Raw genomic sequence first — 22,822 nt, 5'->3', positions numbered from 1 at the left:
AGAACTAATTAATATATAATACATGTGAGAAAAATATAACAATATTTATATATTCTATCCTCTAATACTGTAATATATTTTAACTTTTTAAACTGTATTGGATATTTACATTTTACAGACTAATAATGTATATGCTTAAGATACGTAGATCTAAGACTTCTAAAAAGGAAAATGTAAGTATTGTAGTATTAATTAAACAGACATTAGCTATATTTAACAAGAAATGACAAAGACAAGGGCTCCTTAGTCGGCTAAGCATCGACTCTTGAATGTGGCTCAGGTCATAATCTCAGGGTTGTGAGATCGAACCCCACGTCAGGCTCAGGGTGTGGAGCCTGCTTAAGATGCTCTCTTTCCTTCTCCCTCTCCCTCTGCCCCTCTGCCTGCTGGCTCGTGCTCTCTCTCTCAAATAAATAAATCTTAAAAAAAAAAGGAGAAATGACAATGACGTGTTTCCTTCCATCCTATGTTGCAGGTGGGTATTTTTACTCTTTCAGTTTCCTCATTCAGTAACGCTTCTCTGAATCTCCTGCAGCCTTTAGAATATCCTTTTCTTTCATGTCGTGGTAAAACCCAAATAGAGACAAATGTAAAATTCACTCTGCTCTTCTCGAGCCCACATTACACGTGCTCCTCGTGTCAGTTCAATGTGATGACACCATGCAAACATCCTCTCAACCAAAGGGTTTGATCATGGAATACTTAAGATTTTACTTCAGCAAGAGCAGCTTTTTAGAACTGTAGGGATTAAATTCCACCTCTCCACAAATGCCCATCCTCTCTGTGCCCACAGGCTTGCTTTGATAGACCAACGGTTTGTCAGTCAGGTCCTTACATCCATAAATTCTTCATAGAAGCTATCCGTGTCTAAAATGGGCCTCATTTTAAATTCAAAGCACATCAAATGTCTTCAGAGGTTAAACTTCTTTTCTCAGGAAAAATGGTTTTAAAACACAGAGGTAATCTGAACTTGTGAAATTGAAGTTGGATTTCAGATAAGTTATAGTTTTGTAAAGAAACAGAAAGTTCCGTTAACTTGGCTGTCCTTTACTGGTGATAATTTTTTGAGTTCTGAAGCAGTCTTATTTCCAAGAAATGAGTCATTTTTTTTTCCCCACTGGGTGGGGTGTTGTCACACCTAAACCTAAATGGAATTAGTCAGGTGCACTTGGTTCATCCTTTTGCATGGCCTCTCCGAAGGTCATCAAATGGTTTTGGGGAAACACCATGTAAATTTCCATTTTTACAGTAACCCCCTTCTCCTGTCTCCTCCTCAGTGTATTTCCAAATTAGAGAAATTTCCACACTTTGAAAATACCATTTTACAGCAGGCCAACGTTTTCACGTCTTTTCTACAAGACATCTTGTAGGCATATGTCTAAGGAGGCTATCTCCTTCCACTTCTATAAATAAGAAATCTCATTAAGTGCTTCTGTAAGCTTTGAGGAAACTGAAAAGTGACCAAAAATTTTGTTATGAAAGTCTCAATATCACAGGTAAACAAATCACGCCTTTTTTTTTTTTTAATGCAATGTTATTTAAAAGGTAAGCAGGACATTCGGCTCTAAGATTTGTAAAAAAATTTTTTGATAAGAAGTTCACAGACTGAAAAGAATTTTCCAAAACTTATTTTTGCACCATTTGCCACATATGCAGATAGATGAGCAAAGTCTAGTTTGCATTTGGAAAAGATAGCAACAATCTTTGATTTCATATATGCTGTGATTTCCTTAAGATCTTCCTAAAAGTCAGGAAAACAATTTGAAGCTCCATTTTTCAGATCAAAATACCCAAGAGCTAGGGAGAGCATGTTTTTGTTGCCATGTTCAACGCATTGCTTGGAATAGTTTAGAATGTCTGCTTGCTAGAGTAGCTCACAGAATCAGCTCTGCATTGTGAAGTGCTACAGCATCCATTAGCAAAACTGCCCCTTCTGGGGCACCTGGGTGGCTCCATTGGTTAAGCATCCGGCTCTTGGTTTAGGCTCAGGTCATGATCTCATAGGTGGTGAGATGGAGCCCTGCACTGGGCTCTGTGCTCAGCGGGGAGTCTGCTTGAGGAGTCTTTCCCTCTGCCCCTCCCCTAACCCTCACACATTCTCTCTCTCTCTCAAGTAAATAAATAAATCTTAAAAAAAAGAAAGAAAGAAAGAAAGAAAGAAAGAAAGAAAGAAAGAAAGAAAAGAAAGAAAGAAAGAAAGAAAGAAAGTCCTGCCCCTTCTGTTTCCCTACAGGACATTTTACTTGCAACCCCCGAATCAGGAAACATAATTTTGCTTATGTCTCATAAAGCAATCAAGGACACAACATGATGAGAGTTTGTGTGATGTGCCTGGGGTTAATTCAGTGGCTACCATGGTTCAACTGAGCATTAGTGTTTCGGGGGAGGAGATGAAAAATCTTGATTGATTTAGAAATACCTGTCTCATCTGGATTTGTGAGAGATTCAGCCTCCATAGGTGGTGACCAGATCCCTCACTGGTCGGCCAGGTTGCTGCATGCAGCGCAGGAGGCATGCCCCCCATGGCAAAGAGAGCAGAAGAACATCTCTTGGAACAAAACAAGAGTGTGTCACCTCCCCAAACTAGAGCTGGTTTTCAGGGTGACTTTTCTAGACCAGTGCACAGCTCCTCCACGAGCTGGAAAGGCAGGAGGCGATGCCGTAATCATCAGGCCTGCTTCCAGGCCTTCTAGTGACTGGGCGGTGTGGGGGAGGGGCGAGTGCTGGGCACTGTGAGCTAGGGGAGGATTTCACTACCATAATATCCTCCCTTCTCGGCGCTGGGGAGGGGCAGGGAGAGCGAGCGGATGCAGCTCCTGGGATACAGCTGAATTCCTGGCAGAGGGAGCACGCTGGGTGCACAGATCAGACAGACCTTTGTCATCAGTTATCCACGGGCGGGACCTCGGCTCCATTCAGCCCCCTCCCCGGGAACAGACAGGCACTCTGTCACACTGGGATGGACCAGGCAGAGGTCAGCTGGTCGGAAAAGATTCCTGGGGAAGACAGAGGGCCACGCCACCAGACCACAAGTTAGCTACAAGCGGGGCCAGAGGAGGAGATAAGTAGGGCTTGGCCTGCACCCTGAGCCCCAGAGAGCACGCACCGGGGCCAGGCGGAATGTCTCTCACTGTTGGATAATTACATTGTTTCTGAGCTTGTGGCTCGGAGAAGGAATCATCAGCTAAAAATGGACTTCAGTGATTTTTTTTTTTAAGTAAAAGGGAGAAAGAGAAGGAGCCGTCAGAATTAAAATCAGTCCATAAAAATGCTTAAACATGGACCTCTCGCCACGGGGAAAACCAGGGCTGTTCAGTGACTGGGGACATTCATGTGTGCCCAAATTGCTTTTGACGAGTCTATTTTTGCCACGGTGGGATGCTGGTTCTGTTGGACAATGTCGTTTTTCCATGCCTCTCCGAGTTATACACACCAGGAAGCTGGCAGGGATGTGGGATTTGTCAGGGGACAGATATAGGATCCAGAAATAATCCAGAGCCGGTCAAGAGTGATGAAAAGCTAAACAAGGCTGACAAAGCCACCAGGGGATGGGGATGGGCCTTAGCAGCCGCTTCAAGGGAAGGGTGAACAGATTTTAGTCGACTCAGCTTTGTCAGGAGCAGCTGAGCTGAACAGATCGACTTCCTGCCTCAGTCACGCGGGCGGGCCAGGCTGTTGCTGAGACACGTGTAGACATCCAGTTGCAAGAAGCTGGAGAAGTAAACCTGGGGGAAAGCAAGGCAAGCGTCGGCAGGGAACTCAAGTCACTGGCAAAATGTTTTGTCTTTCTTTCCTTTCTTTCCTTTTGCGTGAGACTGTCACAGGTAACCGTGTGAACTCCATTGCTGTTGCCCATTCACGGATTCCTGCAGAAGAAAGGACTTCTAGTGATCAGGTTCTAAATGAGAAGTAACTCAAAGCTTCCTGCTTTCGACTGAACATATTTCCAAGGCAGAAGGATGTGTTTCCAGAATCCTTGGTAACTGGAACTATAAATGGGGAGAACCTAGCTTCTGGGGCAAAGAGGGGCAAGTCTCCCAGCTTCCTTCTCCATCTCCTGAGTTGTGCAACTTTCCGTTCACTCATTCATTCATTCATTCATTCATGAAACACATAGTTAGCACCTGTTACGCTTCAAATGCGGCCTATGTTCCAGCGAAGAGGTGAGTAAGGTCCTCCTGCCTGCAAGGAGTCTACCCTCCTGGTTTCTGCTGTTATCCAAGTTTTCAATCCCAGCAAATGAGGATTATATCTTGTCATACAAATGCAAATCCAGGTTTAGATAGGGAGAGACTTTCATTAGAAACAGAGATTATTGCAATAGGGAGAAAGAACACTCCCATCTCAGAAATGTGCAAGCATTTTAAAATCGAACTGCGGCAGTGAGGGGGGCGCGGTGCCTGGGTTGGCTCAGTAGGCTAAGGAGCCTTGGTTTCCACTTAGGTCATGACCTCGGGGTCCCGGGATCCATCCCTGCATCGGGGTCCGCGTTTGGCAGGGAGTCTGTGGATTTTCTCTGTCCCTCATTCATGCTCTCTCTCAAATAAATAAATTAATAAATCTTTAAAAATAAATAAACAAAATAAAACGGAAAAGGGCTTTTCTTTCATAGGGTAGAGGGGAAGCAAGCAAAGATGAGCAGAAACTTTGGAGGGGAAGCCAGTGAGGTCTGACCAAAAAAGTGTCTCCTGGTCAGCCGGTTTCCAGGAGAGGCTAGTAAGGGGGATACATTCCCCTTTTCTTGTGCTTGCTCAGGCATGGGGTAAAGCAGAGTTCAAGGTCTGTAGGAAAGATGGAAGTCTGCCTAAAATGTGGTTGAGACCAAGCAAAGAGTAAGCAATGGGCTTTTGTGGACACTTGGTCAATCTCTAGAAACTGACGCTTTTGATAAGTGTCAGACGGGTGAGCAGGAGGCCACTGCTGGTGAGTTGCATCCCTCAACTATTTCCCAGTAAACAGCCACACATACCCCCACGCACACACAGACCATAGGATTCCTATCCTGTGGTGATTCTGATTGCTTTACTCTGTATTTTATATTTTTCCAGGCCACAAATAGTAGCTTCCCTTCCGTTGGGTAAAATTCAATCTAATTACACCCAGAGCACACCCTATAGCCAAAGAAAAATGAAGAGACAGGTTCAGATATATTCCTTTGTTTCCTCAATAGAAAAGCCAGAAGAATGAAACAGAATTTGTACTTTCCAGACCCCAAGAGGAGAACTACAATAAATCAAACTTGACTTATCTAACAAAAGGCAAGAAACAGGAGGAAAAAAAAGAAAACCAAAAGTATGGTAGATAGGAAACTCAAAATAAGGTGATAGGAAGAGATCCAAACATATCATTCAGTACAATAAATTGTGAATACGTTGTTATCAATGGAAAGAAAGGCATTCAGACTGGATTTTTGAAAATCCAGTTATATGTGATATATAAGCGTTTTCACTTACCTATTGCTCCATGGCAATTCATTCCAAAGCTTAGTGGTTAAAGACAAAAAGTGATTTCTCATTTTTCACAATCTTGTGGGTTGGTGGTCTGAGCAGTTCTTCTGCTGGTCTTCCCTGGGATCACTCATGAGGCTGATGTCAGCTGGTGGCTTGACTGGGGCGGGAGAGTCCAGGATGTCCTCAGTGTATGTATGGCAGCTGGTGATGGCTGTTGGCTGGTGTGCCTCTGTTCTCTTCCATGTGGTGGCTCATCCTGCAGGAGATTAGTCAGGCTTCTTCACAGCCTGGTAATCAGGGTGAGAGGGAGAAAGAGGGAGCTAGAGGCCTCCTAAGACCCAATTTCTAAAGTCACATGGCACTTCTGCTACATTCTATTGGCTAAGGCAGTCACAATAATCCATACAGTCTAGTATTGGTGGAGGGACAAATCAATGGGAGAGAATAGAGAACCCAGAAATAGACCCATACAAATATGCGCAACTGATTTTCAACAAAAGTGCAAAGCAAGTCCATGGAAGAAGAACAGCCTTTGCAACAAAAGGTGTCAGAGCAAGTGGACATCTGTAGGCAAAGCGCTCTCCATCTAAACCTCACGTCTTTCACAAACATTAATTCAAAATGGATCACAAAATGGATCACAGATGCAAGTGTAGAACCTATAACTACAAAATTTGTAGGAAAAAATAGGAGAAAATCTTCAGGATCTAGGGCTAGGCAAAGAGTTCTCTGACCTGACACCAAAAGCATGATCCATAAAAGGAAAATTTGAAAACTGGATTTCATCAAAAATGAAACCTTCTGCTCTGTGGAAGACCTTTTGAGAGGATGAAAAGACAAGACACAGAGTGGGAGAAAATACTTGCCAACCATGTATCCAACAAAGGACTAGTACCTAAGATATATAAAGAACTTCAAAACTCAACAGTAAGAAAAAAAAAACCCAATGAGAAAATGGGCAAAAGACATGAACACACATTTTGCTGAAAAGGATATTCAGGTGGTGTATAAACATGAAAAGATGCTCAATGTCGTTAGCCACTAGGGAAATGCAAACGAAAATCACAATGAGATATCACCACACACCTATTAGAATGGCTAAAATAAAAAATAGTAATGTTGCCAAATGCTGGTGAGGATTCAGAAAAACTGGGTCACTCATTGTGGTCAGAAGGTTAATAGCCTTCCAAAGATATATATGTCCTAATCCCCAGAACCTGTGACAATGTTACAGGCAGAGGGGAATTAAAGTTATAGACAGGATCCAAATTGTTAATCAGTTGACTTTAAAATGGGGAGATTATCCTTGATTGTCTGGGTGGCCTCAATGTGATTGCAAAGATCCTTAAAAGTAGAATAGGGATACAGGAAAGTCACAGAAGGAGACATGATGACAGAAGCAGGGTCAGAGAGTCCAGAAAAAAGGAAAAAAATCCCACACATATATGGTCACCTAACTAATGACAAAGGTGCTAAGGCTTTATAGTGAGGGGAAAAGATCATCTTTTCAATAAAAGGTGTAGGGTCAACTGGATATCCACATGGAAAAAAAAAAAACGAATCTTGATCCCACCTTACTCCATACACAAAAGGAATTTCCAGATGGCTTGTAGACTAAGTGTAAAAGGTAAAATAATAATGCTTTTAGAAGAAAACATAGGAGAATAATCTCATGACCTTGGGATAGGCAAAAATTTCTTAAACATGGTCCAAAAAAGTTCTAACCATAGAGAAAAAAATCAGTAAGCTGGAATGTGTTAAAATTAAGAACAGCTTTTTATTTAAAAAAAAAAAAAAGCCACCATTAAGTGTGAAAATAGGGGCGCCTGGGTGGCTCAGTTGGTTAAGTATCAGACTTACGATTTTGGCTCAGGTCATGATCTCGGGGTGGTGAGGTGGAGTGGGGCTCCACGCTCAGTGGGAAATCTGCTTGGGTTCTCTCTCCCTCCTCCCTCTGTCCCTCCCCCTGCTCATGTGTGTGTTTGCGTGCTCTCTCTCAAATAAATAAATTTTTTTTTTAAAGAGTGAAAATAGAAGAAAACTATAGCAAGGGAAAAGACATTTTAAATACAAAGGACTCACATTCCAGAAAATATAAAAAGCTCCTATGAATCAATAAGAAAAGGATTCTTATTCCAAATGGAAGAAGTAAAAGACACTACTACTACATAGGAGGCTATCCAGATGGACAGTAAACAACAGCATTCAATGTATGAATCAGCGAAACGTCAATTATAACCACAGTGCAATGCTGTTCCACACCCAGCAGGATGTCCACAACCCAAGGCAGACAATGCTGAGTGTTGATTGAAGACTCTCACTGCTGGTGCAAGGGTCAGCTGGTACATATTGCAAGACTGTTTGGCAGTATCTGCCAAAGCTAACCATATGTATACTACACTGCCTTGTAATTCCAGTCCCTCAAAAATGTGTAAGTTCCCCAAAAGACAGATACAGAAATGTTTACAACAGCATTATTTCTCTTTTTTTTTAAAGATTTTATTTATTTATTTATTTGAGAGAGAGAGAGAGAGAGAAAGTGAGCACAAAGGTGGGGGAGGGGCAGAGGGAGAGGGAGAAGCAGGGACCCCCCCCGACGAGGGGCTCTATCCCAGGACCCTAGGATCAAGACCTGAGCAGAAGGCAGATGCTTAACCAACTGAGCCTCCTAGGCGCCCCAACAGCATGATTGCTAATGGCCCAAAACTGGAAACAGCATAAATGTCCAAAAACAGTAGTATGAATAAATGAAATTGGTATATTCACACAATGGAACATTATATAATAGTGAGAAAGAACAACATATGCAATAACACGATGCAATGTGCTGTATGCAATAACACGGATGAATCTCACAAGCAGAATGTTAGTACAGGCAAAACTAATCGATGCTGTTAGAAGACAGGAGAGAGGAGGCAGGGGAGTGAGGGAAGAGAAAAAGGGGAGGCCTCTGCTAGGGCCTCATCATTCTCTTTTTGTTGATCTGAGGGCTGTTTGTACATGCTTTCTCTTCGTGAAAATACTTCTCTGTGTGTATGTTATATTCCAATAAAAATTTAACTGGAAAAGGATACACCTTAGGACATTGCCTCAAAAATATACAGTGCAAAATGAGCAACATGACAAAGAAAAATTGACAAATCCATAATCACGGAAGGAGATTTGGACACATCTTCAGAAATTAATAGAGCAAGCCGAACAAAACATTGGTGAGGAAATAGAAGACATAAACAATAAAATTAGCAGACTTGACCTAATGAACACATAATCACAAACCCAATTCAAGAACGAACATTTTTTTTCAAACATACATAAACCTTCACAAAAATTCACTACATACTATTCCTCAGAGCAAGATTTAATAACCAATAACCAATACCATACAGTCTAAATTCTGACGATACAACTGAATCAGTACCAAAAAAACAAAAGTGGCAGGGAAAAAAAAAACACATACATTTGGAAATGTAAAAGCATGTGTCTAAATAATTCATGAACCAAAGAACAATTCTCACGAAATAAAATATTTAAAACTAAATGACAATGCAAACACTACCTATCAAAACTTGGGGCCTGCTGTTAAAATGGCACTTAGGGGGACATTAATAGCTCTAAAGGCATACATTAAAATGAATAAAGTTTAAAAATTGATGAATTAAGAACTGAACTCCAAAAGTAAACACGGAGAGTTTTATTGGTCTGAGTCAGAAGAAGCCCGTGCCAGAAGTTGCTGCAGTGCTACCCAGAGAGAAAATTATTATGTTGGGACCAGCAGGATTCTGGGCAACCTTGCAAAAGAGTTACGGGCTCCACTGCGGTGTGAAAGCAGCACAAGACCTTTGTGAGAGTGTCCAGTGGGAGCTGAGTCATATCTACGGATCTCCCAGGCTTCCCCCTAGCAAGCGTCACCAGCAGGCTGGCCCTGGGCCACAGGCTAGCTCTCCATACAGTCCTTACCGGGTAAACCTCCATTTAATTTACAGTCAGGAATAGCACCTCTCAGCTCTGCCCTGAGGCTGTGCTTAGCCCCCTGTCTGACTTGGCCCAGGTGATGTCAGTTCTTACGCTTTCCCAGGACCACCATTGCTCAAGATGAAGGGGTGTAAAGCCCTAGACCCCTGGTGGGGTGTGGAGGGTGGAGATAACACCCTACACCTACACATTCCCTTGAGGAGACTGAACTGAACCAGATGGGAAGCTCCCTGGTCAGTACGTTCCAACACTATTCTGACTTCTTTCCCCCAAAATTAGTTTTGCCTGCCTTGAACTTCATATGAATGAAATCACACATTACACATTCTTTTGTGCCTGGCTTGTTTCCCTCAACATCATGGCGTCCGTGCTGTTGTGTGTAGTTGCAGCTTGTTTTTTGTTTTTTTTCATTGCTGTGTGCTATTCTATTATATGAATATACCACAGTTTTTTTCCCATTCTACTCTTGGTGGATATGTGGGTTATTGTCAGTTTGGCGTATTACAAATAAAGCTACTACAAACATTCTTGCACTTGTGTCCACCGAAAGACCCGTTTGTCTTTTGATGGGCTTAAGTGCTCACTTCTATTGGATAGATGCCTGTGAAATTGCTAAGTCACAAGCTATAATGTATCTTTTCACCTTTGTATACTGTCAAATATTTTTCCAAAGTAGCTATACCCATTTGCATTTAATCATGCATAACTTTTACAATTGGGAAAAAAATTGCGATTTTGAGAAATAAGAGAGACAGCAAGAGAAACTCTTTTTCTAGACAAACTTCATAATCAGGCAAATTTAACAATATATAAAATGTATTATCCTTCACTTAAACTGATTTATAGAGGTATCAGAAGGAGGTTTGGCTTTGTGGCTAAGAGCTCTGTTGCAAAGCACAAACCTCAACCCTGCAAATCACCAGCTATGTGACCTTCAGCAAATTTCTAACCCTCTCTGCTTTTTGTTTTCTTTGCCTAAGTTGAAATAATATTATCACCATGCAAGATTATCATAAGGATTAATAAAATAACTCTTATAAATTCCACAGAGTGTATGTGCATGAAATATGGTAAGAGTTCAATAGATGTTAGCTACTGTTGGTAGTATTAATAAGTCATTTTAATTTCATTTAATTTACTTATTTTAATATTTATTAGGCAACCATTAGCATTTTTAGTCTGTCTAAATACACAGTAAGCCACTTGTACTAAAAAAAAGCGTTGATAATTAATTCTCCATTCCCATTCTTTCCCTATTTCAACACTGATCAATTCTTAGGAAGTTCCTCTCTGATGTTTATGATTGCGGCAGTTTTTCTCTCAAATGGTTGGACGCCTTGAATGGCTTTTCGACTCAATTTAAGGACCAGTTTGCTAGAGTGTTGCTAAGAGAAAGTGCATCTAATTTGCCAAAACCAAATTAACTCCTAATACACAAGGGGACATGTTTAAGCAGTAAACAGTTGATAAAAATATAAACATTTATTTTCCTTATTCCATGTGGACTAAAACTTAATTATTAAACTTACATTCACATGTCCAGACAAAGCATGTGCAATTAGCACAATTTAAAAAATCATATCATCTTCAAATTACCTAAATTACTTACTCAACCAAGGGATGGTACAAAGTCTTTCCAACTGATTTAACCCAATGAGTTGGTTTTATTTTCTGCCCATCATGGGGTCTCTGGATGGCTTTTTCAAAAAATCCATATCAAGTCTCATTAGGAAAACTGGCCATATTTTGAATTAAATGCTAATACTGCAAGACATTTTCTAATTCAATCTCTTTTATATGCCAGTCACAGCAGATCTTCCATTTTCAGTATATTATTCTCTATTGAGTCCTAAGGCAAAATCTTGTCATTGAACACATATGTGTAGGTGGGTGTGTTACAAATGCAAACAATTGACACATTACAACTGAATTGGCTCTGCTTGCTCCACCCCCAATTTTCCAAAAGAATTGCTCTTGTCACAATCTTTGTGTTGGCGATTTACAAGGCAAGGGTATTTGTTAGGTCAGACTTCACAATTTATGTCCTCTACAAGGGGCCTTTCTTAGGTCCCAGTCCCTGAGGTTGGTTTTTTTGGCAGAGAAGGCACCTGATCCCTGAAAGGTAAGGGTCCCCCAGTTTCTCTTGCTCAGTTGCTCAGACATCATGGTTCTTTCCCTGTGGATAATGCCTCCTGTTGTGCAGAGGGTCCTTCTTTCCCTGTGGAGTATATCATAACTGGTGCTCGGATATTAACAAATCTGGGGCAAGACATCTGCTGCAAAATGCCACCCCCTTTCCTTTACCTACCAAAATGCTTTGCCCTGAGATCAAGGAGAGAAAAATCAAGATTAGCATCACCTCGAGGGATTAACTGTCCAAACATTTACCGACTCAAGTAATCTTTAGAAATGTTAGCTTTAGTTGTGGTTGTTATTCCAATGTCATGGGTGGAGGGCTGCATTCTAAACACAAGATCAAGAAGCCCTGGACCCGGTCCAGATGCTTCTTCTCAAAGAAGCCCTGCATCCCTTTGTCCTTTTGTATTAATGGACTTTCTCTAATGATCTTCAAGATGGTTCTCATTCCAGCTGATCTTTAGGAGACACTTGGGCAGGGGCGGTGGCGGGGGGCACTCTTTCAAATCACCTTTCTGCAGACAGGTTTCCAATCTGATTCAAGGCCATATCCTGGGCATCTGGTTTCTGTAGCTCAAAGAATTACTACTCCTGATAAATTGCTCTGAGTTCCAAGGCTACTGCTGTCATATTGCATTCTCTGACCATTTACCAGGTCCCCTCAAGACGTGCTTACAACACACACACACACACACACACACACACACACACACACACTCCTCAACCCATTGGACTCCATTCCCTTGCTGCATCCAGGTAAGTTTTATGACAAAATACACAGGAGAGAGAGCTAAGTTAGCACAGGACCTGGAGACACAGAAAAAAATCTGCTTTGAATGGGAAGCTTTACAGCCCTGGAGTGAGGGATGGGGGTGGGTACACACTTGGCAGACCTCTGTGGGTTCCCATAGAGATGTGCCAGGGGCAGAGTCAGGCCTAAGGGGTGGAAGAGAGGGAGAGACATGCTTTAAACTGCTCAACAGTTGGTTTCCTGGGGGGACAGAGTGAATAGTGAGCTCCCCATAATAGAGGCACACAGGCTTGAGCAATGGAATGTAGAAAGGGCCCACAGGGCCCCCCTGGCTGAATACGGATGGCCCATCAGGGTTCCCACCTCAAAATATCCATAGGCTCTAACTGACCAATGGGCTACTTACAACCAGGCACAGTTATCAAAAAGGGGAAATTCCATAGTCACCATACCTGCTCACCTTCCCCCTTTAAAAACAGTGCCCACCCACTGACTTGGCTGCAGACAACCTTTCCTCTGGGGCCCTGCCCCCCTGCTCCCTTGCGATGGATTCAGTAAGCTTTGATCGCCTTTGTTCTGCCTCTGGTGAATTCTTTCCCCTCCCTTGCCACCGGCTTCCACCCAATCAACGCCCCACGTTTGGGGACCCTCATCTGATCTGGACAAACACCCCACGTAGACAGCACACCCATCCCTGGAGAACACAATGGAGGTCCTACAACCACCTGATGAAGGCTCTGTAGAAAAGATTGAGGCCTCAGCTAGGCAAGGCTTCAGGGTTCCTTCCGACCCTGGGATTTTAAGAGATTCTTTGAGGAACAAATAAGGGAGATGCAGAAAGAAAAAGAGAAGAGAGAGGAGAGAAGGGGAGGAAATGAAAGAATAAAATTTAAAAAGAGACAGAAGGAAGGCCAGAGGCTGGAGCCCATTTTGTGCATGTGCCAATCATCCATTTCATGCAGAAGCTGGTAAGGGCCTGAGGGGACTGGTATCCCAACGGAGAGTCAACAGACTGTCACGGCGCCCTGGTCCTCCACCTCCAGCACCTACCTGTTCCTGTCCTGTGAGCCGAGCCTTTGGGCCTAGCTGTGCCCCCAGAGCACTAGGCCAGCTCAGATGTGTATGTTCATCCATTAGGAAGCCTGGCCTAGGATAAAGGAGGGGCAGAACTCTCAGAACACACATCCCCCCGGGGCACTCAGGATTCTAGGGGTTCTCCAGGAAAAACCCCCAATTCCTAGGGCAGGGAGGACAGGAAGGATCCCTTCTTTCCCCCCTCCCTGCATATCCATGACCAGAGAATTGGGTTAGGCCCAAACTGCTAAGCACTCACCAGCCCAGCCAGGCCTCTGCCAAATGCAATCATGTGGGTGGATTCCTGAACCAGTTATAGAAATTGAGCCAGCCCCTGCCCCCTGCTCAAAGGCAGCATTTTCAAGTGAAACAAAGCTTTTATAATAAAAGATTATATTTCTGAGCTGTGTCCCTGGCAGTGAGGTGAGCTGCAGGGGCAGGGCTTGAGCTGTGATTCTCAGAAGAGACTTTTTCTTTGACACAGATCTGCTGGTCTGAGCCTGGAACCAGGGCTCTGCCCATGAGAAGAATCACTGCTATGGCCTCTGTTAGAAGACAGGCCAGGATAGAAAGCCAGGTACCTGGACCTGGGCCCAGTCCCCAGCCTGGATTGGTCCAGTTAGGAAGGCTTGGTACCTACAGACAGGGTGAGGGAGAAGAGATTGGAGGCTGGAGAGTAAGGATGGAATTTTATCTGCTCCCCTATTTCTATACCTTTCCTCTTATAGCTCCCTTCCCCGCCACTCCCTATTTTGGGGGGCGGGGTTCAGCTGAAACACACAGCCAGCCCAACCCCAGCACTCTAAGCTGGTCAGGACCACAGCACCCACTCTTGATCCGGTCCTTTCTTTCTCCTGTTCTCCTCCACACAAGAAGCCTCACTTCTAGGCCAATTAAATCTGTGCTTTCAACCCTGCTTCTGCAGGTGCACCCACCTCAACCCACCCAAGAGTCTCACAGACCTTGTCAGTTGTCCATCATTCACTGAACACCCCCCTCCCAAACACACACACACACACACACACACACACGCCCAGGCACACGCTTGGATATGCACACACAACTCCTCCACTGAAAGTGTCAGCTTGTTCTGTGGAACCAACCTTACAGGCTGGTTTTCTGCCCTCCGTCATTTGCCTGCTCTGTAGTTTGTGTTATTTGTGACTTCTTTTGTGCAAGCCGCAGAAGTCTTGCCCCCATGAATCACCCCACTGGTTTCTCAGAGAACGGAGGGACTGGAGTTGAAACAGAAACGAGGCAGTCCACACACACACACAACCACACCCCATCATAGCGGCTGTGTCAACCCACGGAGGATTTGACACCTACACAACACACTCACGCACGCATCCCGGAGCTCTCGGCGTTCAATCTGCAGAGACCCACCCCACCCTCCCTGCAAGCCCTCCACACTCATTTCCAGCCTCCCCAATCCCACGTGGTTTCTCCCCCTGCATCCCGGAGTTGGAGGCGCCAAGAAAGAGCAGGCGCCGGGTGTAAACACCTGGCAAAATCACAGGACAGTCAAACCAACACGAAATCACACAAAGGATCCCAATGGGAGGATCCTGGGGGCTCCTTCCTTCTGCGGTTTCCTCCAGCAACCCCCAGGCTTCCTTCCTCTGTCCCCCGACAAAGAGTCACCGAGCCCAGTTCAAATCGATTGTTTTATTGACTGTTTACATACAGACGCCTTTAGAAAAGGGCGCGGGCTCCGGGGAGGGGGGACTACTCCGCCCCGGGCCGCGCTTGTGCTGCGCTTCTCGGACTGGCAGGTCCCGGCGCCCGAACCCCCTCCCACCCCTATCCCGAAGTTTACTTTAAAAAATGAAAAAAAGTCCCCGCCCCAGCCGCCGCGCCGCGTCCACCCTCCCGCCCCCTCCCTCCCCGCCCACCTGCCTGCCCGCCCGCCCCCCTACACTACACGGTCACACTTTACAGAACACAGACTTCTCCTACAGAGCACGCTCGTCTAGGACTACACGCCAGGCAAATACTGTTCTCGTGGAAGGAGGGGCGGGGCGGAGAGACGCGAGGACCGAGGCGCTTTTCTCCATCCGGATCCCGCGGCACCGGCACGCGAAGGCTTTTGTGCGAACCAGGGCGCAAGCCCTTACGCGAGACGCGGCCCGGGGAGACCCGGGTTGGCTTCCTTTGCTCCCCCCTCCCCCGCGCACCTCGAACGCAGGTCTGGGCCACGTGCAGCAGCGGAAGCGGAGCTGTGGAGTGCTTCGAACTCCGGAAACCCCAAGTCACCCACAGCGAAACTCACCCAGGACCAAGGCCACGCTCTCCGCATTAAAACGGAGCGCGGTTCCGCGGCGCTTTAAGTTAGAAGAGAGGGAGAGAGAAAACGCCCTACCCCCTCACACACATCCAGTTTTCCCAGAGCCTGGAAGGGGGTGTTAGAACCAGACACGGAGTATCGCTGTCTTTGAAAAAGAAAAAGAAAAAACAAAACAAAACAAAACCTCCCCAAACCCCGCGAAAATATGAAAATCGGAGCGCGGAGCTGAAAGGCGCCCCAGGCACCGGGCTTGGCTCCAGCTGATCAGAAGCGGATTGGGGGTGGGGGGACAGAAGGGTTTGTTTCCCACTCGGAAGGGGACTTTGAAACTAAAACTAGGGAGTTGCCACCGAGTCCTGGCTTCTGGGACGTGCACCCCAGAAAGGATGGAGTAGGGGTCCAGGCGGGACCCTACAGCGCTCCACGCAAGGGACAGCTGCTCCGGGTCCCGGGCTGACCCCGGGCCACAGCGTTACCACCAGATATTTCCAACGTCTTCTCCGTTTCCTCTGGTTCCAGAGCCCACGGTGGGGCAGGTTGCAGAGCAGATTTCGCAGATAACAATTACGGTGGGAATGGAGAGGCGTGGATTTCCCTTCACGGTCAGCGGGTGGTGTATTATAGGGAGAGAGAAGAGCGAGTAACTGTGCTTGCCGTGGAGGGGAATTGAGCCCACAAAGACAATGACGACAATGGGTGGCCGGGGACTGGTGCAGTCGTCCCACTCCCCTCTGGAAGTCCCCAGTAGTGAAGGTTGGGGCTGGTAAAGGGGCGGAGTAAGTGAAGGTTGCGGGTGGGGTGGTGGGCGTATGTCCTGCCAGCCCTAGGCTTCTGCTCCCAGGCACCCAAGGTGGGGGATGGGAATGGGCGGGCCAGTCGGGCGGGGGGTTCAGCCTGCCGTCTGCCTGTAATTGCCATTAATTTCCTGGGCGATGTTGACCGCCTCGGCGCCCAGGGGCAGTCGATCACTGTACTCAGATCCCGCCTCAAACTCCTCTTGGTTGGCCTTGGACTGGGACTCCGCCAGTGAGCAGGCCGCCAGACTCTCCTCCCTCTGCAGGTCCCCACCTGGGTCCCCCTGCTCCGCGTCTTCGTCGAGGCCCTCCCCGGGAGCCTCCTCTGGCTCCACGACGTCTGCCTCGCCGCCTGCCGGGTAGCTTTTCTCGGACTCGAGGTAGGAGGCACGCGGGTCGAAGTCGGCGGCGATGCGTTTCTCCATGGGGTCAGGGGCCTGTGGCCGCAGTATAAGACGATAAGGCTTACCTGGGTGTTTGGCCAAAAGATGGCAGCAGGCGGCGCCCAGCAGGGGCACGGTGGCCAGCACCAGGAGGAACACGCTCACCGCCACGATAACCAGCAGCGAGGGCAATTCCTTCTTGGTGGCAAACACCACTTGCACGTGGCAGGCCTCACCTGCCAGCGCCAGGCACACTGAGTAGTTAGTGCCGGGCCTCAGGCCGCGGAACCAATAGGCGTTGACGCCCTCTTCCACGCGTGACCACTGCACCGCTGCGCCACCCCCCGCAGGGCACAGATAGAGCAGGCGCAGCGGCCGCCGCCCGGGCCGCCCGGCTCCAGCCGCCCCGCCGGGCCCGGATCCCCAGCGCGCCGCCAGCGGCGTCAGCTGCACCCGAGCCTCGCGCTCCGCCACGTCCAGCGCGATGACACCCAGCTCAAAGACGTGCTGTTTGAGCTCTGCGCTCTGGTTGAAGGCGTGGTTGGACACGTACCGCGACGGGTCCCCGTGGCCACAGTGTTGCTCCTTCACCGGATCCGCAGACACCTGGTCTTCTGCTTCCTCTCCCTCACCTGCCTCCTCCTCCTCCTCCGGCCCCGCTTCCGTCTCCCCGAGGGCGCTCACCCGGGCCAGGCCTTGGCCTTTGATTTTGCCCTCGGGCTTGGAGGGTAGAACGCTGTTGCCCCGGCCTTTGGCTGTGAACTTGCGCTCAGAAGTAGGGACCTGCCCTTCAGAGTCTCCGCCAGCGCCAGGAGCGTGCTTTGGGGGCCCAGCGGCCGCCACTGCCACGCGCAGTGACGTGGAGTTGGCGCCCAGCTCATTGTGGGCACGGCAGGTGTAGACACCTGCTTCCTTGGCACTCAGGAGGGGCACCAACAGGGAACCGTTTGTGAGGGCCAGGAAGCGCGGGTTGGCTGGGGGCGCGGGCCAAGCGGGTGCTGGAGTCGGGGTTGGGGCCTCCGTCTGCGTGGGCCCGGTCCCATCTCCTTCCTCCTCTCCGTCTTCCTCTCCATCCCCGTTGTCCTCCCCGCTCAGGACGGGAGGCTCTAAGACTATGGTGCCGCCAGGGAGCTGAAGTCGCCATTGCAGGCGGGGTGTGGGGTGTCCTTCGGCGACGCAGTGTAGCCTGAGAGCCAGGCCGGCGGGCCAGGGGCTGCCCGGAGCCTCAGGCGGCGGCTCAGCACTCAGACGCACGCTGGGTGGTACACAGGACAGGGCAGGCAGGCGGTGCACCGGCACCCCCTGCAGCGCGGGCGGCGAGGCGCACGCGATGGAGTCGGGCTCCGGTAAGGAGACCCTGGTGCTTGCGGCCCAGGCCTGCAGCCACACAAGGCTGCAACCGCAGTGGAAGGGGTTGTGATAGAGTTGCAGATGTGACAGCGCGCTTAACGCGTCGAAGGTGCCAGGAGCCAGCGTGCGCAGGCGGTTGTTGTTGATACGCAGGGAGCGCAGGTCGGGCAGCGCACCGAGTGCGTCCCGGGGCAGCGAGCCCAAACGATTATGGTTCATTTTGAGCAGCTGCAGCGCGCTCAGGTTACGAAGGTCACTCCACGGAAAGCTGGATATGAGGTTGTGGCTCAGATCGAGGTTCTTGAGCTGGCTCAGCACCGCTAGGGCGCCCGGCTCCACGGTGCGCACCTCATTGTGCGCCAGCCACAGCGACGTGACCTGCGTGACGTCGGCGAAGGCCCCACGCCGCAGCACGGTGATCTTGTTGGCCGACAGACTAAGTGTGGTCACATTGGCCGGCAGTCCTTCCGGCACCTCGCGCAACTCCTTGTACGCGCAGTCGGCAAACTGGTGCGCGTACTTGTCCACGCAGGCGCATGGCTCTGGGCACGCTCCGGCCACTCCTAGCAGAGCCCAGGCCAGCCACAGAGCCCACAAGGGCATCATCGCGGATCCTGCGGATGGAAGCGGGGGGGGGGGGGGGGGGGGGGGAGAGGGGAAAAGGTCGTGACTTATGAGCCCTAGCTTCCCTCCCCCTATCTCCCCCTATTAAGCTCTGCCTCTGCCAACCCATCTAGGGCAGGCCCTAGGGCCCCAGGAACCATCTCCTCTGTGCCCAGGAGTCTCTCTTGGACACGAGTGGGGCTCAATAAAAAAGTCTCAGGATTCAATACTTGCCCTCTCTCGGGGCCTTGACTTCCTTTTCTAGCGGACTTGTACCGATTCCCCCCCCACACACACCTACCCCTTCAATCTGGCACTGGCCCCTCCAGAGGCTCGGCCGCTGACCTCTCAGTCCGCTCTGAGCTCTGCCCTGACACCTAGTGTGTTTCTAAGCCTTCGTTTAACTCCGTGACAAGGATACACAGACAAAGTATTTTTGTCCCTGACCTGTTGTCCTTCCTCGAACTGTTTGTCCCACGCACAGCATTCACACACGCGCCCATACAGTCACACAATACAAACACACGCTGGGCGCCGCCATCAAACTGCCAACTTCGGCAGGGGTTTAGAGGTTCACAGCACATTTCCTAGCACACAAACACAAAGACACCCAGACATGGACACACTGGAGACCTCATTGTTCTTTCAGCTGAACCCAGCATCCGTACAGCGTTCTCCCTCTCCTGTTCATTGTGCGAGCTGACAGACACGAGGACACGAGTCCTCACACGAACCGACCCGCACACAGGCACACAGGCGCGCGAGGGCGCATGCACAAAAGCCCTCCACCGAGACGGAAATCCCAGCGGATCGGCAATGCCGAGAACTTGCGGCGGGAGGCGGGCCCCGGGGCAGTAGACTCGCAGGAACCCCTCCCTCAGACCCCGAAACAGCCTGCCCTGGGCTGCAACTCCCTCGAGGGGAGAACCAAGGTTGCTGTGTCAACTTCCGTCTGAGGAAGGAGGTCCTGCCCCATGCATGGACTGGGAGCATTGAGGGGGATGTCACTAAAGATCTCCCCTCCCATCCCCGAAGATCCCAGGAGGCTCCCAGAGGGTATAGGAGTCCCCAACCGGCAGGTCAAGGTGCAGGATTCTGCCCCTTTTCTGCAGCTCCACGATGCCTTAGCACACCTCCCCCCCCCCACTGCCCCCGCCCAATAAAACCTTATCCCCAGCCACACAAACGCGCTTACATGCAGACTCGCCGCTCCCACCTAGGGCTCCCCGCTGGCTGGTTCGGCAGAGCCCCTCCCACACGCCCGTCTTTGGGAACCCGGGTTCCCCACGCTGCCTTTGCTTCCGGGGGAGGGACCCTCCCCACCCCTCTGTGGTCTCCCCCCGACAGCACCAGCGGGTTATGGTACCCCATGTGGGACCTGGGTCAAGGTTGTGGGGCGGTCCCCGCGGCTTACCCGCTGCTCGCTGACTCTCCGCGCACTGCCCTCGGACTGCAACCCCTTCGCCAGACTTGAGGTCTCAGCGCCAGGATACTGCCCAAGGGCGCTTTCCACATCTGTTGCTGGCTGTGGAAAAGACAGGGGTGGGGCAGAGAAAGGGACAGGTAAGTATGGGGACCTCCCTGGCCTTGAGGTCCCGCTTCAGTTTTTCCTTTCGCGTCTGTTCCCCCCACGTCTGGCTGGCGGCAGACTGAAGAGAGTCCTGGCGCGCTCCCGGCGCTGCAGGGACGCGCACAGCCTCTCCCACCTCCCGCATCATCCACATTTGTTAAAGCCGTAGAGGCTCTCCCTGAGGCTGAGACACGTTGGTCTCAAGGGGCGCCCCCCACACCCACCGCCCCCGGTCTGGGCTCTTCCCAGTTCAACGCACACCCATACCCCACGTCCCCCCACATTTACACATCTGAAGACGTTGTCACTATGCCTAATCACACCGCCGCCCCCGCTCCCCGCCCCTCGCCTGCCACGTTCAAACACATTGGTACAGACACACACACAGACCTTCACACCCTCCACACAGTCGACCTTAGCATGTTAGAATTATCCATCATCGTGTAATAATAACCGAGTCAATGTGTTGAGGCCCCCCTACGTTCACGCACATTTTCAAAGGCACACCTTCACCCGGGACACTCACCATTTTCCCCCTCCCGCACGCAGCACACACATTCACGCTCACTCACCCTCACGCTCGGGTCCTGCCAGGGCCGGGGAGCTTCGCTGCTAATTGAATGCGAGCAGCTTTTACGCCCCGCAACACGTGAGACAAACCATCTTTGAGGAATTTGGGGGAAGGCAAGGCCCACGAAGGAAGGGGGGGCGTGTCTTTGCCTTTAAACTCTTTTTGCAAATGCGGGCTGTGGCACAAACAGACCTGAAGTAGGACCTGCTGAGCTGCGCGCAGCCGGGCTCGCGCGGACCCTTCCTTCCCGCACCCCCCTCCCCACTAGCAGCCTCCTCCCCGAAGCCACGTTCAACACGATGCATAATTGATAGTGTTAGCAGAGCGCCTCACCCTCCCTGCTATTTTTGCTTGGATCTGGGTAGATGCAAGCCCTGGTCTCCCCTGCCCCCCACCCCCGCCAGTCCAACCCCAAGACGAAGAGGAGAGCGCACGACCCCGCTGGGTGCGCGGGGAAGCGACGCCTGCACCCCAGCCCACAGCCGCCCCTGCCCAGCCTCTTAAGCCCTACTCTTAAAGTCTTGTTTTTTGTAGCTAAACCAGCGCTTGAAACCCACGGCCCAACAGGCCGACCTGCGCGCATCGCCGGGTGCGGTGCGTGCGCAGTGTCAGCCTCTGCCTCCCCAGTGGGCCGGCCTGGGCGCACCCAAGCGCCTCACCCTCGGGTCTTGCCAGCTACGGGAGAATGGGTGCACGGGGGCTGCAGCAGACAACAGCACCCAAAGGGATGGTTACAAAACGTCTGCTCCTCCAGAGCAGTGTGGGCTGGGAACTTAAGGCCCGAGCATCTCTCTCCCTGTCCCTCCCTCACCAACGTCTTCACAGCCTCACCAGCAAACGCACCGTCAACCCCACACACTTAGCCCCCAAAGCCTCCGCGGCCCGTCGCCGCCAGCATGTCTCACACCCTCACACAACAGCCGGCCTCAGCAGATTCGAATACTCGCTGTTCCCGACTCCCGCTCCCTGTCTCTGGCGAAACCCCGACATTTCTTTTAGCGACGAGGAGGTGGAGGCGCAGGAATGTCGAGGCATTTGGCTAAAACTCTCCTGCACTGCCCATTGCAGCCCTGGAAACAGAGTTGCTGGCCAGAATCGGGAAGGGGATACAGGCTCCGGGAGAGCCCCGGAGAGCCCCCCCACCTTCCCTGGTCCTTTCCGTAGACATTGAGCTCTCAGGGCACGCGCGGCCCCCAAGCCCTCACCCCGGGCCGGGTGGTGGGGGGGTGTTCTCTGGCGGTGGGTCGATGGCCCGGGTTTGGGAACTCAGAGGAGATCAATCTCCCGATTTGAGTGTTGAGCATTTTAATTAGCTGGGGAGGTGGGGAAGAGAGACGGGCGAGGAGCGCAGCAGCTAGACTACGACCAGGCGTTCTGAGGAGCCTTTGTAAATTAAGTATGAACCCCCACCGCGCTTGCACACTCCGCATCCTTCCCTCTGTCCTACCCCTGCGGTCGCTGCAGGTGGCCCAGCGGGCTGAGACCAGCACCTCTCGTTCGGACCAGAATTGAGAACCCAGAACTTCACTCCACCTGCCTGGGCCTGTGGTCCCCCCAGACGACGTCGGGGGAGGGCACAGGGGTGCCCTGAGAGGGATGGTGTCTTCAAGGAGGGTGAAAGGGCCAGAGTCCCTCTGCAGTGGGACAGCGGCGAGCAGCCCCCTAGCTCTGGGAATAAGTCCCTGCGACAGGGCCAGGGAGTGGCGCCGCTGGTGTGTCTGCTTTGTCCGTGAAGCAAGGGGGGCGTATTGGGAACGCGGAGGGGGGCGGTTCCGCGAGCCTCGGTCCTGGAAGAGGGGTCTGGGAGGCGAGGGCCCAATGGCGAGAATGGACAGTCAGGTCCCGGAGACTTCCCTGGGCGCGGGGGAGGGGCGCCGGCCA

The 22,822-nt window shown here is 50.1% G+C and overlaps 1 protein-coding gene across 1 annotated transcript; it reads right to left on the bottom strand.

Moving 5' to 3' along the window:
- Positions 1-15,314: 15,314 nt before the first annotated feature.
- Positions 15,315-20,319, bottom strand: ISLR2 (immunoglobulin superfamily containing leucine rich repeat 2). Its single transcript, XM_028100307.2, has 2 exons — positions 20,215-20,319; positions 15,315-18,811 (listed from the first exon to the last, which is right to left on the bottom strand). The coding sequence occupies exon 2, from the start codon at positions 18,801-18,803 to the stop codon at positions 16,560-16,562; it is 2,244 nt and encodes a 747-aa protein (XP_027956108.1). The 5' UTR covers positions 18,804-18,811; positions 20,215-20,319; the 3' UTR covers positions 15,315-16,559.
- Between the last annotated feature and the right edge of the window lie 2,503 nt (positions 20,320-22,822).

Source organism: Eumetopias jubatus, unplaced genomic scaffold, assembly GCF_037043125.1.
Source record: "Eumetopias jubatus isolate StellerSeaLion01/CBP00866 unplaced genomic scaffold, mEumJub1_p1.0 scaffold_7, whole genome shotgun sequence".
In the NCBI taxonomy this organism is placed as follows: domain Eukaryota; kingdom Metazoa; phylum Chordata; class Mammalia; order Carnivora; family Otariidae; genus Eumetopias; species Eumetopias jubatus.
This window is presented reverse-complemented; position numbering and strand designations above follow the sequence as displayed.

Coding starts and splice junctions, on each gene's coding strand:
- ISLR2 (XM_028100307.2), bottom strand. CDS start 18,803: ATGATGCCCTTGTGGGCTCTGTGGCTGGCCTGGGCTCTGCTAGGAGTG.